At 37.7% G+C, this 13,690-nt stretch overlaps 1 protein-coding gene across 13 annotated transcripts in view; it reads left to right on the plus strand.

Moving 5' to 3' along the window:
* Positions 1-286: 286 nt before the first annotated feature.
* The window catches only part of LOC109090333 (autism susceptibility gene 2 protein homolog), a 262,493-nt gene continuing 249,089 nt past the window's right edge, over positions 287-13,690 (plus strand). For 6 of the 13 annotated variants that reach the window (XM_042723552.1, XM_042723550.1, XM_042723551.1 and 3 more), the window contains exon 1: positions 291-1,633. In XM_042723552.1, coding sequence (XP_042579486.1) covers positions 1,361-1,633 — 273 coding nt within the window. In that variant the 5' untranslated portion in view covers positions 291-1,360. Of the gene's footprint in view, positions 1,634-13,690 lie in introns of all 13 variants that reach the window. The other 7 variants (XM_042723540.1, XM_042723543.1, XM_042723546.1 and 4 more) reach the window with 3 other exon arrangements.

Consider the following 13,690-nt stretch of genomic DNA (forward strand, 5'->3'; position numbering starts at 1 on the left):
AGATAGATAGACAGAGATAAATAGGTAGATAGGATGGTGTATAGAAAGAACGATGGATGGATGGATGGATGGATGGATGGATGGATGGATGGATAGGTATGTAGGAAGTATGGACGGACAGATAGAAGGCAGAAATGCTGTGTAATACTCTGAGCCTCAAATGGGGTGACAGTTTTATTTATAATTTCCCTTCAATGCAACTAGGTTAAAGGTCATTGGAATGTATAACAGACCATTAGAGGCAGATGATGCACAAGTTGTCAGAGTGTAACTGTATAACGGAGAAGAGCGTTTAGGCTGCTGTGTGGGCTTCTGAAGCAGCCTGCACTGATGAGCATCTGGCCGCTGACAGCTCGCTAACTGCGCGGCTCTCCACCCGCTGACAGGCGCACGTCACAGAAGAGAAACACCCTGCAAACGACATGCCACGAAAAAATAAGTTCCTCGGAGTAATATAATAAACCAGCTCACTTCCTCTGGCAATCGCAGAAGTGGCGGAAGTACGTCAGTTTGCTAGACTCGGAGCGTTTACACTTCGCAGTGCGATTTCTGACGAGCTCGAACAGAGAGAAGAGGAGATGTGAATCATCCGCTGTCTCTTTAAAGCCACTAAGCGAAGCTTCGCGTATTCCGACAAACACGCCGACGTCTTTCCCTTCAGCCGCAGCGCGCGGACAGCGTTCAGGAATGGAGGCGTTCAACTTACTCTCTGCTGGATAAAGAACTCTTTTCCTGGTTGGATATGATTTGTTTTTGGCGGATTGTGTGCTGAAGAAGGATCTTTGGGGGATATAGCAGCGTTCTCAGCTTGACGCGGACCTTGTTGTCTCGGATGGTTTCGTGGCGTCTCTTCACATTGAAAACTTGCCGATGCATAAGTTCCTTTTTGTAAATTCTTTGACAAACACGCGGATGCTTATGTTGTTGTTTCTGGCACAGCGGGTCATGAAACGGGTGGAAATTAAAGCAGGGCCAGCAACATGAATCCAGCGTGCGGTCTGCAGCACACACACACTGATGTTGTTGTATTCCGTTGCAACAAAGTTGCCGTGCGCTTGGAATTCACGCGACCGTAATTAAACAGCCATTTTGCACCTGTTTAAATAAAGCGAGGCGTTTCGATCCTATGACGCCGTGCTTTGGATTACACACACGCCTCAACCTGCATGGATCACATTTGTTTGTTTACCACGTTACGGAGCTTAACATCCAAGGTCACACTGTAAATTGTTTACAGGCTCCAGTATCTATGGGTGTGTTTTATTGATTGTGTGGAATCGATTGGTTTTGACGTGATCGAGTGTCTTTTTTATTTTTTATTTTTCTGGGGGCGGGAGGAGGACAACGCACCGATTTTAAAATGGAAGGGAAAGTGAAGCAGAGTCGCAGATCCCGTTCGCAGCGCGAGAGGGGACGGAAACGGGAGGCGCGCGCCGGGGAAGCCCCAAATCGGAGCCCCTCGTCTGGTTCCGAACGGGAGCGAAGTCCCGGTAAAAACGCTTCGCCGCGCTCGACTTCCTCGAGCAAAACCCCGCGACCCCCCCGGAGGAAGAGACGCGAGTCTAGTTCTCAAGAGGAGGATATTATTGATGGATTTGCTATAGCCAGCTTCGTCAGTTTGGACCGTCTCGAGGTAAGAACCGGTTTCAGTATTCCGAACACGTCTGCGGCCGCGGCGGCGGGTCAAGTTGTTGTTGTTTTTTTGTTTTTTTTTTATTAATGTGATTGTGATGACATAACCGTTCGCTGGGTGCTAAACAGGTGTTTGCACTCGTCACAATGTCGCATTCCAGAAGTTCCGTTCCCTGTGAGCGTTTTTTTGACGTCAGAATACAGTGATAGTTCCCGTCGTGACGCAACAGAGGTTGACGGCAGGTCACTTCGAGGAACACAGTGAATCATTATGAAGGGTCTGTTTGAGGTTTGAATAACAAGAAATTCAATATCGACTTGAGTTTGACGTATTTAAGTGCTTGAAGGATTCATGACATATTGGGAAGTTGTGGTTTTTATGGTTTGGGTTTTTTTTTTTTTTTTTTTTTTTTTTTTTTTTAAATGAAGAGGAGCTGTAAATGTCACACATCTGTTGATATTTCACTCTGAGATGACACCTACCATGACATGACTGGTGTGGCTATGACAAATACTGTCCTCCTAGATGATGCAAATCTAGTATAAAAAGTGTGTGTCAACTTTTTGGAAAGAATAAGATAATGTACTAATGAAATGTAAATATCAAGGCGTTTTTGGGGATACTCATTTGACCTACAGCAGTTTTTAAAGGTCAAATCTGTGATATATAATTTCGTTTAACCTAATGACCTTCCTTGACACAGTTATGAGGAACTCCCTTATTACAGTTTCATTTTTTCTTCTTGACCAAAATGGCTTCCTACTTGTTGGGTGTCACACTGAATTTGATTTGGCTATTTTAACGTGTTCTACAAATATTAATAATAGTTCAAAGCAAACTAGCTACAAAGATCATTCTGATTATGCCAACCTATTTAAGCCAAGTTACACTGCATAGCTATTTTAACTTTAAAGCCCTACAAAACCATAGATATTTTAACTTAAAGCCCTGCTTTTTTTTTTTTTTTTAGTTGTAAGTTCAACTTGTATCTAGTCATTTTGTATTAGTTTTTGAATGGCCTGACAGATCTTGACCAAAACATGTCATTGACAAAACAGAAATCACCAGCATTATGTCCTGTTTGCTTCCGTAAGTCAAGGTGAACTACTGTAAACCTTCATAGAGTGAGTGTGTGTGTGTGTATGTGTGTGTGTGTTCCAGACAGGATCATTGATTCATCAAGTGTGTTTAAACATGTTGTACCAATAGAGAAGCTAATAAGGGCAAGTGAACAACGGCTTTACATAGGTGTTGTCCAAACAGCCTTGTGGAGAGTTGTATAGTCAGCTGAAGTGGAGGGTTATTGGCTAGTGAGTGTGAGTCTGTGTGGGTGCATTCATGAAAAATGACAGTGGCCTAACATGACCAGTGAGCTGTAAAACAGGGCTCAGTCACATAAACAAACAGAGATATGCTTCTGCATTGACTGTGAAAACAGTTGATATAGTACCTCTCGAGAGTGAATGATTTATGTTACGGTTACATAAAAAAGTCAGGTTGTGTTCATTTAAACATTAAGCTGCTAATTGAGTGGTAGTTTCTCGGCTTTGCAGATGTGTACAGGCGTTTGACCCTGATACGAAGGCATTCCCTGGTCCGATTACTTATGGCATGCTTACATTTTCATAAACGCATTCATTTTTGATAAACAGTGAAGATCTGAGCCCGAGAGACTAGTTCTGCTCGTGTAAGTTGTTCATAGCACATCACTTAATATAAGGATTTAGAAGATGTTCTAGTTGGCATGATTCTTTTGAGAATCCACCCACATGAGCAGCGTAATTCAGGCCACTGCGGATAAATGCATCTTTCTTTGAACTTTTCCTCGTGTTTTGCATGTCTGATGAACAGTTAAGTGAGCAGAGCTCTCCATCTGGCAAAGGAAAAGAAATCCATCAGATGCATTTGTTTGCTTGCTACTTAATGATTTGCTTCTGAATCAGCTTACCGGTGTATATGAATTTTCCGGGGTGATTGAAATGTCAGCTGTGGGATATGATGTGGTGTGGTAGACGCTTTGAGATGCATTTTAGCAAAATTACATAATGCCTCCCAGCTCTTTAAATCCTTCTGTGTAATGATGAAGTACTTAACTGATAAGAATGCTGCAGTTATTCCCCCTCGTGAGAACCAGGAGGCTTGTGTGAGTGTGTGGTTTTGCTGGATACAGGATGTTGGATAAGCTGGAATTTTAGCTGCGTAATTATACGTTATGTGATTGTGAAATGTTTCATTTGCATTTCTGCATTATCCGATGCCTGCTTTTTCTCATTGTGACTATATGACTTCACTGACACACAAAGAAACATCACATTCAGTGATAAATAGTTAAAGGCGAGGCTGATGATATCATTGTGGAAAAAGAAGTGCCTTCAATAAAGCATTGTGCTGGAATGTGACATCTCCAGTTTGGTGATTTAGTTCTTTAAAGTCATCATGGCTGGATTTTTATTTTATTTTATTATGTCCAGTGAGGTTCGCTAAAAGTTTTTGCACAAAAACAAGTATATATGTGTGTTTGTGTGTGTAAAAAATACTTTAAACCCTCTGTCTAAAATGAACTGTTTTTTTTTAAAGGTCACTAAACAGCCACTGATTGGCTAACGTCATTGCTTTTGAAAAAATATCTTTTTTTTTCTTTTTTTTTAAATGGTCCCTTGTTATTGCACAACGTTATCCATTATCCAAAACTTTCAATTATAGACAAGGCATTATAAAATAGTATACTTATTTTTGAAGTGAATAAACATCAGTGGAAGGGGCCTATTGTACAATGATGTAAAACTATTTATCAGTTTATTTATTAATGTCTTGCTCTAGAGGCAGTCAGATGTGAATGTCTTTGCCTATATGACATCATAAATTCTATCTAAACGAGCCATTTTTGGAGCTTGGTTATTTTATTATTATAATAAATATTTTTTAATAATGAGGAATATGTTTTAAACTATGAAACTTGCAGGGTGTTCTGATAGTATAAAGACCTTTCTTATGTCAAAAGATCAAGGATATTTTAATGTCTCATATCATGACCCCTTTAAGATATGAGAATGATGATGAAAACATGTTTTTGTATTTCTGGAGTCCACATTTGCACATTTCCTGGTCTGAAGGTGTCAAAATCAGACAGGAGGGAGAGATGGTGTGGTATGGTGTTGGACAGATTTTTTTTTTTTTTTTTTTTCAATGTTTTTTGACCTCTGCATGTTTGTCTCTCTGAGAGACTGAGCAAGTGAGTGTGGGGGGTGAAGAGGTGGACATGAGGGAATGATAATGACTGTGACCTAATGTTTTTTTTTTTTTTTTAAAGATTTCATTGAGGTCATATAGTTTTTCATTAGTATTTGTTTGACTTTGACACTAGTCAACACAATGTTCTGCAAGAGACTGTAAACCGTAAGCAATAAACCTTTTCAAGGCCAAGTTTGAAAATGCACCTTATTTTCTAGCAAATTTTATTTTTTTTCATGAATCACCCGCTGGCAGAGAAAGCTGTTCAGGGAAGACCGAAACGACAGACTAGTGTTAGTGTTCCTCTGAAAACTGCAATAAAAATAATGGGGAAGAAATTGAGAGGAGTCATAATTGGCTCATTAAGTAATAGTGTTTTCTTTTTAAACAGGCAGACCTTCCCTAGTCCAAGTCTCTCATTCTGTGAAAACTATTACTGTTAAACACTTAGACATTGATTTTGAGGATATGTTTTTCCGCTATGATTTATGAGCATATGAATGATTTTTGACTTGTGTAGTTCCCTCTGACACCATAGAAGTGTTTGCTAAAAACTTGTTTCCGACGTGTTGGAGCCTGTTTTGACTTTCGTTTTCAGGGCTTTTGGTTATCTGAGTTGTGGTTGTGGTTTGCTGTCTTGTTTCTGGGTGTTGATGAATAATTTCTCCAAACAAGTTTCAAATCATTATATGCACAGGTTTGTCGACCAAATATATCAAACAAGACCTTTATCTAACCAATGATAAAGGTATTTATATATATGTATTAATATATAACCTATTTTAAGCCGATTACACTTGTACAAGTACAAAATCAAATACAATTTTTGTATAAAATCTGCAACTTTATATCTCGACATGGATAGCACACAGGGCTGGGTGAGATAGCTAAAAATTATTTTTATTTTTTTATTTTTAGACATTTACATTTGTATATTTAATCTAAAATAAAAAGGGATATTTGATTATTTATTGTTGGTATTATTTATTTATTATATTCTTTGTATTCACCAGATAACAGTAAATAACTACAGTGATCAACCAATATATTGCCAAGGCCGACAATTAAGCATTCCAAATTACTTTTTTTTTAATGTATTTTTTTATTTTTCAAAAATTAATATCAGTTGACCTCTAACAATAAGCACTAACAGTACTTCTAGTTTTACTAAAACATTTTAACATGAAAAAATGCCTTGCAGGGAACTATTGTTTTCCTTGCAAATTAATTGTTAAATTGTTTTAAATCGATTCACTGATTCACAGAAAGAGTTAAATGTTAAAGTTAATGGCCAAATAAAAAGCATATTAAACCATCACCATGTTCACATTGTTTCTTTATTCAATATTGCTGACATAATCATCATGATTATATTGGCCATTTTTGATAAATCGGTCTCAGTCTTCCGTACATTATTGCTTCTAGTTGGCACAGCCGTAATGAGTGTGTGTGTAGTCTCATATGTTGAGCCCTGTGTGTGTGTGTCTTAGAGCATGTTTTCTTTATAAATGACGCTTGCTGTGAAAGCAATTAGCATAACAGTTGTCGACAAGCTCCTGCTCTGAACGTGAGATAGCTGCCTCGGCTCCACGGGGAAAAGCCTTTATGGTCTGACTGATACTAACAATAATTGCTGAGAGTGCTATTCCCACATTGAAATAAGATATGGAGATGGGAGAGGTTCTCTGAGGCCTGTCTTCCTCTCTCACACTCCTTCCCTCTCGATAACCCTGCCCTAGTATGTCTTAGTACATTTATGCTTTGCTGATTGTTGTGAAATGAAAGGCCTAAAAGCCAAAACCTTTTCAGAGTTAACCTGGATCTTGATTGGCTGAGCGTTAACAGGAAAGGTCATCCGACCCATTGCAAAATGTTTTTCTCTGTCCCATTGGATCTGATGATTTATTGAAAAATGTTCTTCCAATCAGAGTGGACGTGCTGGTTATTTTATGTATGCAACCCATTAGCATGGGATGATCCCAGTTTACAAAAACATGTTCTAGGAATGTTTTGCTAATGTTTTCATTAAGTTGATGAAAATGTTATTTCTGAATGGTCTTTGAAAGTCGAAAACATCCCTTTTAAAATGCTTTAAAAGCATTTTTTTTTCTCATGTGCTTATTTAGTTTTTTTGCAATATTTTGAACAATTTAGTCATTTTTATACACCAAAAATAATTAAGGAGTAATTGATGACGGGCCACTGAATTATTTGAAAATAATGCATGATGCATCTCTTGGGTGTTCAGTATTTTCTAATAATTCAACGAACCAGAATCAATTGTTCCGCTTGTACTATGGTCACCACCTCAAGACATTGTTCAGGTGTTGTATTTGAGAGATATATTAAGTGTGTGAGTCTGTGCATCTCTCATCAGAGTTTGGCAGCAGTGTCTCTAATAGCGAAGCTGTAAGTTCATCTGCTTCAACAACAGTGCAGTTATTATCTCGCTAGTGAGAGATGTCATGTAGCTTTGAAGTTGTGAAGCTATTTTACTGATGAGATCGCCAATGCAGAGCTGACATCATGTTTCCGTGTGTGCAAGCGTGTGTCCGTACTGTGTGTATGTGCATTTGTAAGGGAGAGAGAGCGGGAGAAATAGACTGTGCTTTCCATACATAATAAAACTTAATTTTGTGGCAAAAACATGGAAATAATTTGTTGTTTTTGTATTGTTTACTATATTTATTTGCTTGGTCAGTGTCATTGTGGGTTTTGGCTCTTTTGCTGCTGTAGGCTGTAAAGAACTTTTGAAATAACTGAAATCGTTCGGCGAAGTGATATGGGCATGTAATTCGGTCAAGACCTGCCTGGAACTACTTTAGCTGTGCGTTTCCCAGGAAATAATTGCACACTTTGGAACATTCATAAGCCAATCAGATTCAAGCATTCAACAGCACTGTAAATAGAGGTCAAATGGTATTTGGCATTAGCTTTCTGTTTGACCAAAAAGTGTCTGTGTTGCTATATAAAGGGTCAATATATTGCATTTACAGTCACTAATACTGTATATTAAATATTATGAAGTAAAAAGTGCATGAATATGTATATAGTGTTTTTTTTTTTTTTTATGTGCGAACACTATAAGAACGTTTTTAAAGACCACATAACTTATGAACATTCTATTAATGTTACTGGAAAAACTTTTCTTCATAGCTTTGAGAGAACATGGCCATTTCTGAGAACGTTTACTGTTAGCTGGGATGTCCTTTCTTTTTCTGTCTAGAATAACACGTTGCGTATAAACATTGTTCTGAATTAGCCAGCGTCAGCAGCACATAAACGGAAGTTGAGCGACCACACTGCCCTTTCACCACCACTGCTGGCTGGCAGTTCAAGAGGTGTCATCTTGATTGTTTGGCTAAATGACATTTGAAATGACGAACAAGATACTGTAGTGTTTAAACGTACAGCCGCTGCTCTGCTTGAACGGTCGCAGCAGTGGCTCAGATGCCAGTGCTTCTCTCTGTATTCTAGCTTACAGCTTAATGACTTCCTGCCAGGGCTAAAGTATGTGCTCACTTCATAAATCCCCCCCTATTTTCAGCCCTAACCTCCCCTCTCACGCACCGCTCCAGGTGCTGATGAAACCGTTCCCCTTCTGCATAATCATATTTCCTCTAGCATGAGCCAAAAACAGCCAGAGAGCCAGAGCTGCTTTTCTCTGGAACTCTCCGACGTACTCGTCCCTCGTGATTCCAAGACTTTTAAACGGTTAAGTGGAGGCTTAGATTCTGATTAGATACAGTAGGTATGCTTGTACAGAATTAGAAATAAGTAGGAATTCTAGAACAGAGGTGTAACCATAGCAGTGCCACAGCTTTCAAGAAAATTGACAGATAAAACATACCCATATATGCTAACCTTTCATCTATATTCACACATAATGTATGAAAAAATATATAAACACTACTGTTCAAAAGTTTTTTTTTTTTAAGTTATCCAAGCAATTCTTCCATCTTACTGTTGCTGAAGTGTAGTCTCGAGCGTACAGATGATCTGTGGTTAGTGAACATTGACGTGCAGCATCAACACTTCCAGAGTAGACAACCTCAAGCTGTCACAGCGTGAGTCGATGCTGGTTGCTTCCAGTGTAGACACGGTGTTATTGTCTGTAGGCAAGTTCTGGATGGGGGGCTGATGTCTTGGAAATACACTTGCCAGCAATCTCACAGGTGTGAAATGAACATTCTAGAACAGGATTATTGTGCCAGAGTCATCGAGTGTGTTTACATGCACCCTCATAATGCAATTATAAATAAACACCCTTAGTGAATAATCAGAATAATGAAAATTGCATGTAAACTGAAATGAAGAGGTCTGCTCGTGTCATGTAAACATCTTTCTGCGATGAAGCCTTACTCTAATTATTGCAAATAATCGCATTATTGGAGCACATGTAAATATAGTCATGGTGTGTTCCAGAACAGTGGCTCTGTTAATTAAAGGTCGTGAAGAATGAATGATGCCAAATCCAAATATTTAATTTTTTATTTATTTTTTTATAATCATGGTTTGTTTGTACATCGAAATAAATAGGCGCATCTTTTTTTTTATAAAGGGTTTTCTATGTATTTTATTTTTTATCATCTAAGGACACACATCCAATAATACTGTATTGTATTTCATCAAGGATGTGTCTTTCACTTAAAACTAGCCTAATTGGACAAAATGAAAAAAAAAGGCATTTGATATTCCCTTATTCTTGGAGACAAATATGACACACACAACATTAAATATGGGTTCACTTACAAAGAGGATAAACATGATTTGTGCTGACCACATTGTAATGTGTGTGGTGAATTACTGGCTGCTGAGAGCATGAACCTATTGCAATTCAACTGTCATTTAGAAACATGCGGACTGTAAATAACACTTCCACTGCTGTTTAAGCATTTACAAGTCTGTCATGTTAATAATTCTGCATATTGTTGGGCCTTTGCAGTTCATGGTTTGATTTTAAAGGAATAGATCACCCAAAATTGGAAGTCTGCTGAAACGGTTTTCTTCATTAGAACATCTCATAAAAGATCCACTGTAGTGAATGGGTGCCGTCAGAATGAGAGTCCAAACTGCTGATGAAAACATCAAGTATTCCTCACTACTCCAGTCCATCAGTTAATGTCTTGTGAAGTGAAAAGCTGTAGGTTGAGTTGTGTGTGGATTTTTGTGATGTTTTTATCACCTGTCATTCTGACGGCACCCATTCAGGATCCATTGGCGAGCAAGTGATGGAAGGCTAAATATATTCAAATCCATTCTGATAAAGGAACTAATTTACAGTTGAATGGCCTGATGGAAAGTACATTTTTAGTACACTTTCTATTTGGGTTAAATATTCCTTTAAGGACATTTTGATTTATTGAAATATTTTGGGTTTATAAAATATGAAACCATTTGAGAACTGCTGTTCTAAAGTATGGCTTTTGACTTTGTAGTATCTAGTTGAAATTGTTTTTTTGGAAATGCTGTGGTGTGTGTGTATGGCATTGTGTTTTGTTTAGTTTTTTCATGTAAATGCCATTAGAGGCTATACAGCATGTTTTTCACATGGTCAAATGGTGTTTGTGGGGAGCAGCTGTTATGTTGATGTTGTAGCTTTTCGACTGAGCAACAGAGAGGCCCTCACAGTCTGGCTGCGTTGAGGCTGGAAATAGCACACTGCTACACACACACACACACACACACTGCTGCCACAGCACATGAGTGACACTTAACTAGAAATAAAAGAAAAACACCCTAGTCTGAGGGGAGGGACACAGTTGTGCTTGACTGCCGTCAGTTCCGAGTCATCTGTATTCCTGTTGTTAGTGGAAAATTGTCTTTTTCTGTCCGATGTTTTAACCTTAGTGATGTGACATCAGATGACAACAGTGATGGATGTGGCTTTGCCACACTTCATAAATGCAACATCATGAAATAAGGGGGTCATATAACACTTTCTCATCATTGTAATTTTTCCTCAAGGTCCACTTTTAATGCAAATGTTTCTTACATCAAAAAGTGTAATTTGATTTTCTATAACCGCTTTCTGTCCTTTCCCTGACTCTTTAACCCAATCAGGCCTGTAATACCTGGAGCTCTCTGCTAGCGTTCCCATTCATCTCGGTCCTTTTTCCTTCCAGAATGGTGTTTCTGAATGTGAAAGCTTCTAACAAGAGGATTAAACAGCCCATGCTAACTGGTGTTTATCACATCATGGGTCGACTCTTGCTACTGTATTTTTAAAGCTCATTGATGCACTGTTTGGATTGGCTAACGTTTTTGAATGTGAAATATGTAACAACATTGTGCCATAACCATGAAGATATACATAAGTTGTTTTTGTAGTTTTTTTTTTCCTCAATACATGTTTGTTTTTTGAACGGTGAAACATGTTTTCATAGTCTTTAAATTCAAAAGATTGATGATAATTTTTTTTTTTTTTTTTTTTTTTTGTTTTATATTATGTATTTTATTTGTTTGTTTTTTTTTTTTATAGTTTATGCGTTTAAAAATAGTTGTTTTAGCCAGTCTTAAAATAGTTTTCAGTCTTAAAATCACACTAGGTTTTTTTTTTTTTTTTTTTTTTTTTTTTCAAAAATACAGTAAAACAGCAATATTGTTAAATTGTGAAAAATGTGATCCTTTATTTCCAGGACTCACTGATGAATGGATAGTTGAAAAGGTTAAAATCTAAAAAGGTTCTAAAAGATTCTAAATAATGCATACTTGCTAAAGAAGTGTGTGTGTCAACAATAAAAGTCAGCTGGTCAGTTATGTGATCTCTTGCCTATTGTTTTTGTTTCAAGCCGTATGTGAGCAGTTATATCTTATAACATCTGAGTAAAAAAAAAAATTATGTTGTAAAAAGGTTTATGCATCTCATTTTTCGAATGTAGCTTTTCAATTATTTTTTTCCTCATTAAATTGTTCATGACCACTTTAACACCTTTTTTAGTGCAGTGGAGGTTGAACGATTAAATTACTGTTGGATTCTTTTGTTATTGTGACTGGCTGATACTTTTTGATTTGGCAGTTTCTTTTTTCCTAGAGGATGTAGAAGACCACCTCGGTTAGTTCTTAAGAGCTATTCACTTCTCTTTTCAGAAACGCTGGACTCCTGCAGCACGTGCCTTGGACAGGTTTATTCTCTACGCTTCAGCGTGCTCTTCCAGAACTGGCACGCTGTCTGGCTGTTTATTGGTTTTGTAATAGGATCCATATCAGGAATTTTGGCAGACATAGAGTAAATGAGCTAACACATATTTGGACCCCACAAGCTAAATAAGAGCCATTGTTTAGTGCAGAAAGCACAATAGTGTTTCTGTCTCAACGCCACTTCCTTTACGCTTCACAGAGCCAGAGAGAGATGTAACAAAGCTTTGGTCAAAGTAAACACTAATTGTGTGATTTCCTGACCTGAAGCTTTTGGAAAAGCTCAAAGCATGTCTGTTTAGGCTGCTAAATTGCTGTGATTCTCACCCCTAGCTGTATGTTGTACTACACAACACCTATTTTATTTGTCGGTCTGCATTCCATGGAGAAGAGGAGGTGGGGTGGTTGGCACCAGCCCCGCAATAATCTCTCCAGCCCCTGCTGACACATGGGTGTGGTACACATACACGCTTCACACGCAGCTATAAAATGCCTTTGTGGCGTTTGGTCCTTTTAAATCTTGCTAGAAATTTTCTAGTGCTGCCGGCTTGTGATCCGGGGTGCTGACCGCATTGCGGGCATTCTTAAAATGTATACACATCTAATCACTTCGCTGTTGAATTCTCCGGACGCTTCTTTCTGCTGAGAGTCCTGGACTGAATTTCACATGTGTCAAGTTTCCTGAGACCAAAGTGTTGGAGAGTGAGCTTTCATTTGGGAATCTGATGCTTAAATATACTTGCTGTAAGCATGACAAGATTGATAAATGCTTTGATTTGAATCGTTTTATTATCTCATAGTATGAAAGGCAGTGATTCAAACCCAAATGATTCTTTCTTCAGCAGACAAAGAGAAAATTGGTGGTTTACACTAAAATTAAAGTCATGGCAATTAGTTATTATTCATATGAGGTGGCAAAGAAATTATGTTCTTTTGAACTTTGATATTCGTCAAAGAATCTTAAATGTATCACAGTTTCCACTAAATATTATGCAGCACAACTGGTTTCAACTTAGATGATGATGATAATCTGAAATATTTCTTGAGTAGCAAATCAGGATTTTAGAATGATTTCTGAAGGAACATGTTACACTGAAGACTGGAGTAAATTCTGCTGAATCACAGTAATAAATTAAAATAGTTAACTTTTTTTTAAATTGTAATAATATTTTACAATAGAACTGTATTTTTGACATCTTTCAAAATCTTACTGTCACCAAACATGAATTTTCTGTTTCTTTAAATTAAACTTCTTGCTCTTGAAATGATAAAATGTAAACGACTTGACTAGAACAGATATGATCTCGAAACTTTTGGAAAGATTTTATAGTTGCATATGGAAATCTCAAACAGTATGTGTGTTTATGTATGTGATGGCTCTTAAAACATCTTGTTAAACATAATCAGTTTGTTAGTAGGCTGCTAAAAACGGCAGTGCTCTGCTCTCCTCTACCCACATACTCACACACAAACAAACAAACCCGAGCATACTGTCTGCCACTGAAAACCTGACAAGATGCCAAACTTGACACAGATTTATTTCAAAAGGCAAAGTGCTGTGTGCTACTGAGCAAGGCAACCGAGACCGTTAAAGGAACAGTTCACCCAATAATTAAAATTGTAATTTTCTTACCTCCTTGGGATTACAAAACTTCCTTTATGTATCTTCAAAATTGTACAGTAGCTTTG

This window comes from Cyprinus carpio, chromosome B5, assembly GCF_018340385.1.
Source record: "Cyprinus carpio isolate SPL01 chromosome B5, ASM1834038v1, whole genome shotgun sequence".
Classification (NCBI taxonomy): Eukaryota; Metazoa; Chordata; class Actinopteri; order Cypriniformes; family Cyprinidae; genus Cyprinus; species Cyprinus carpio.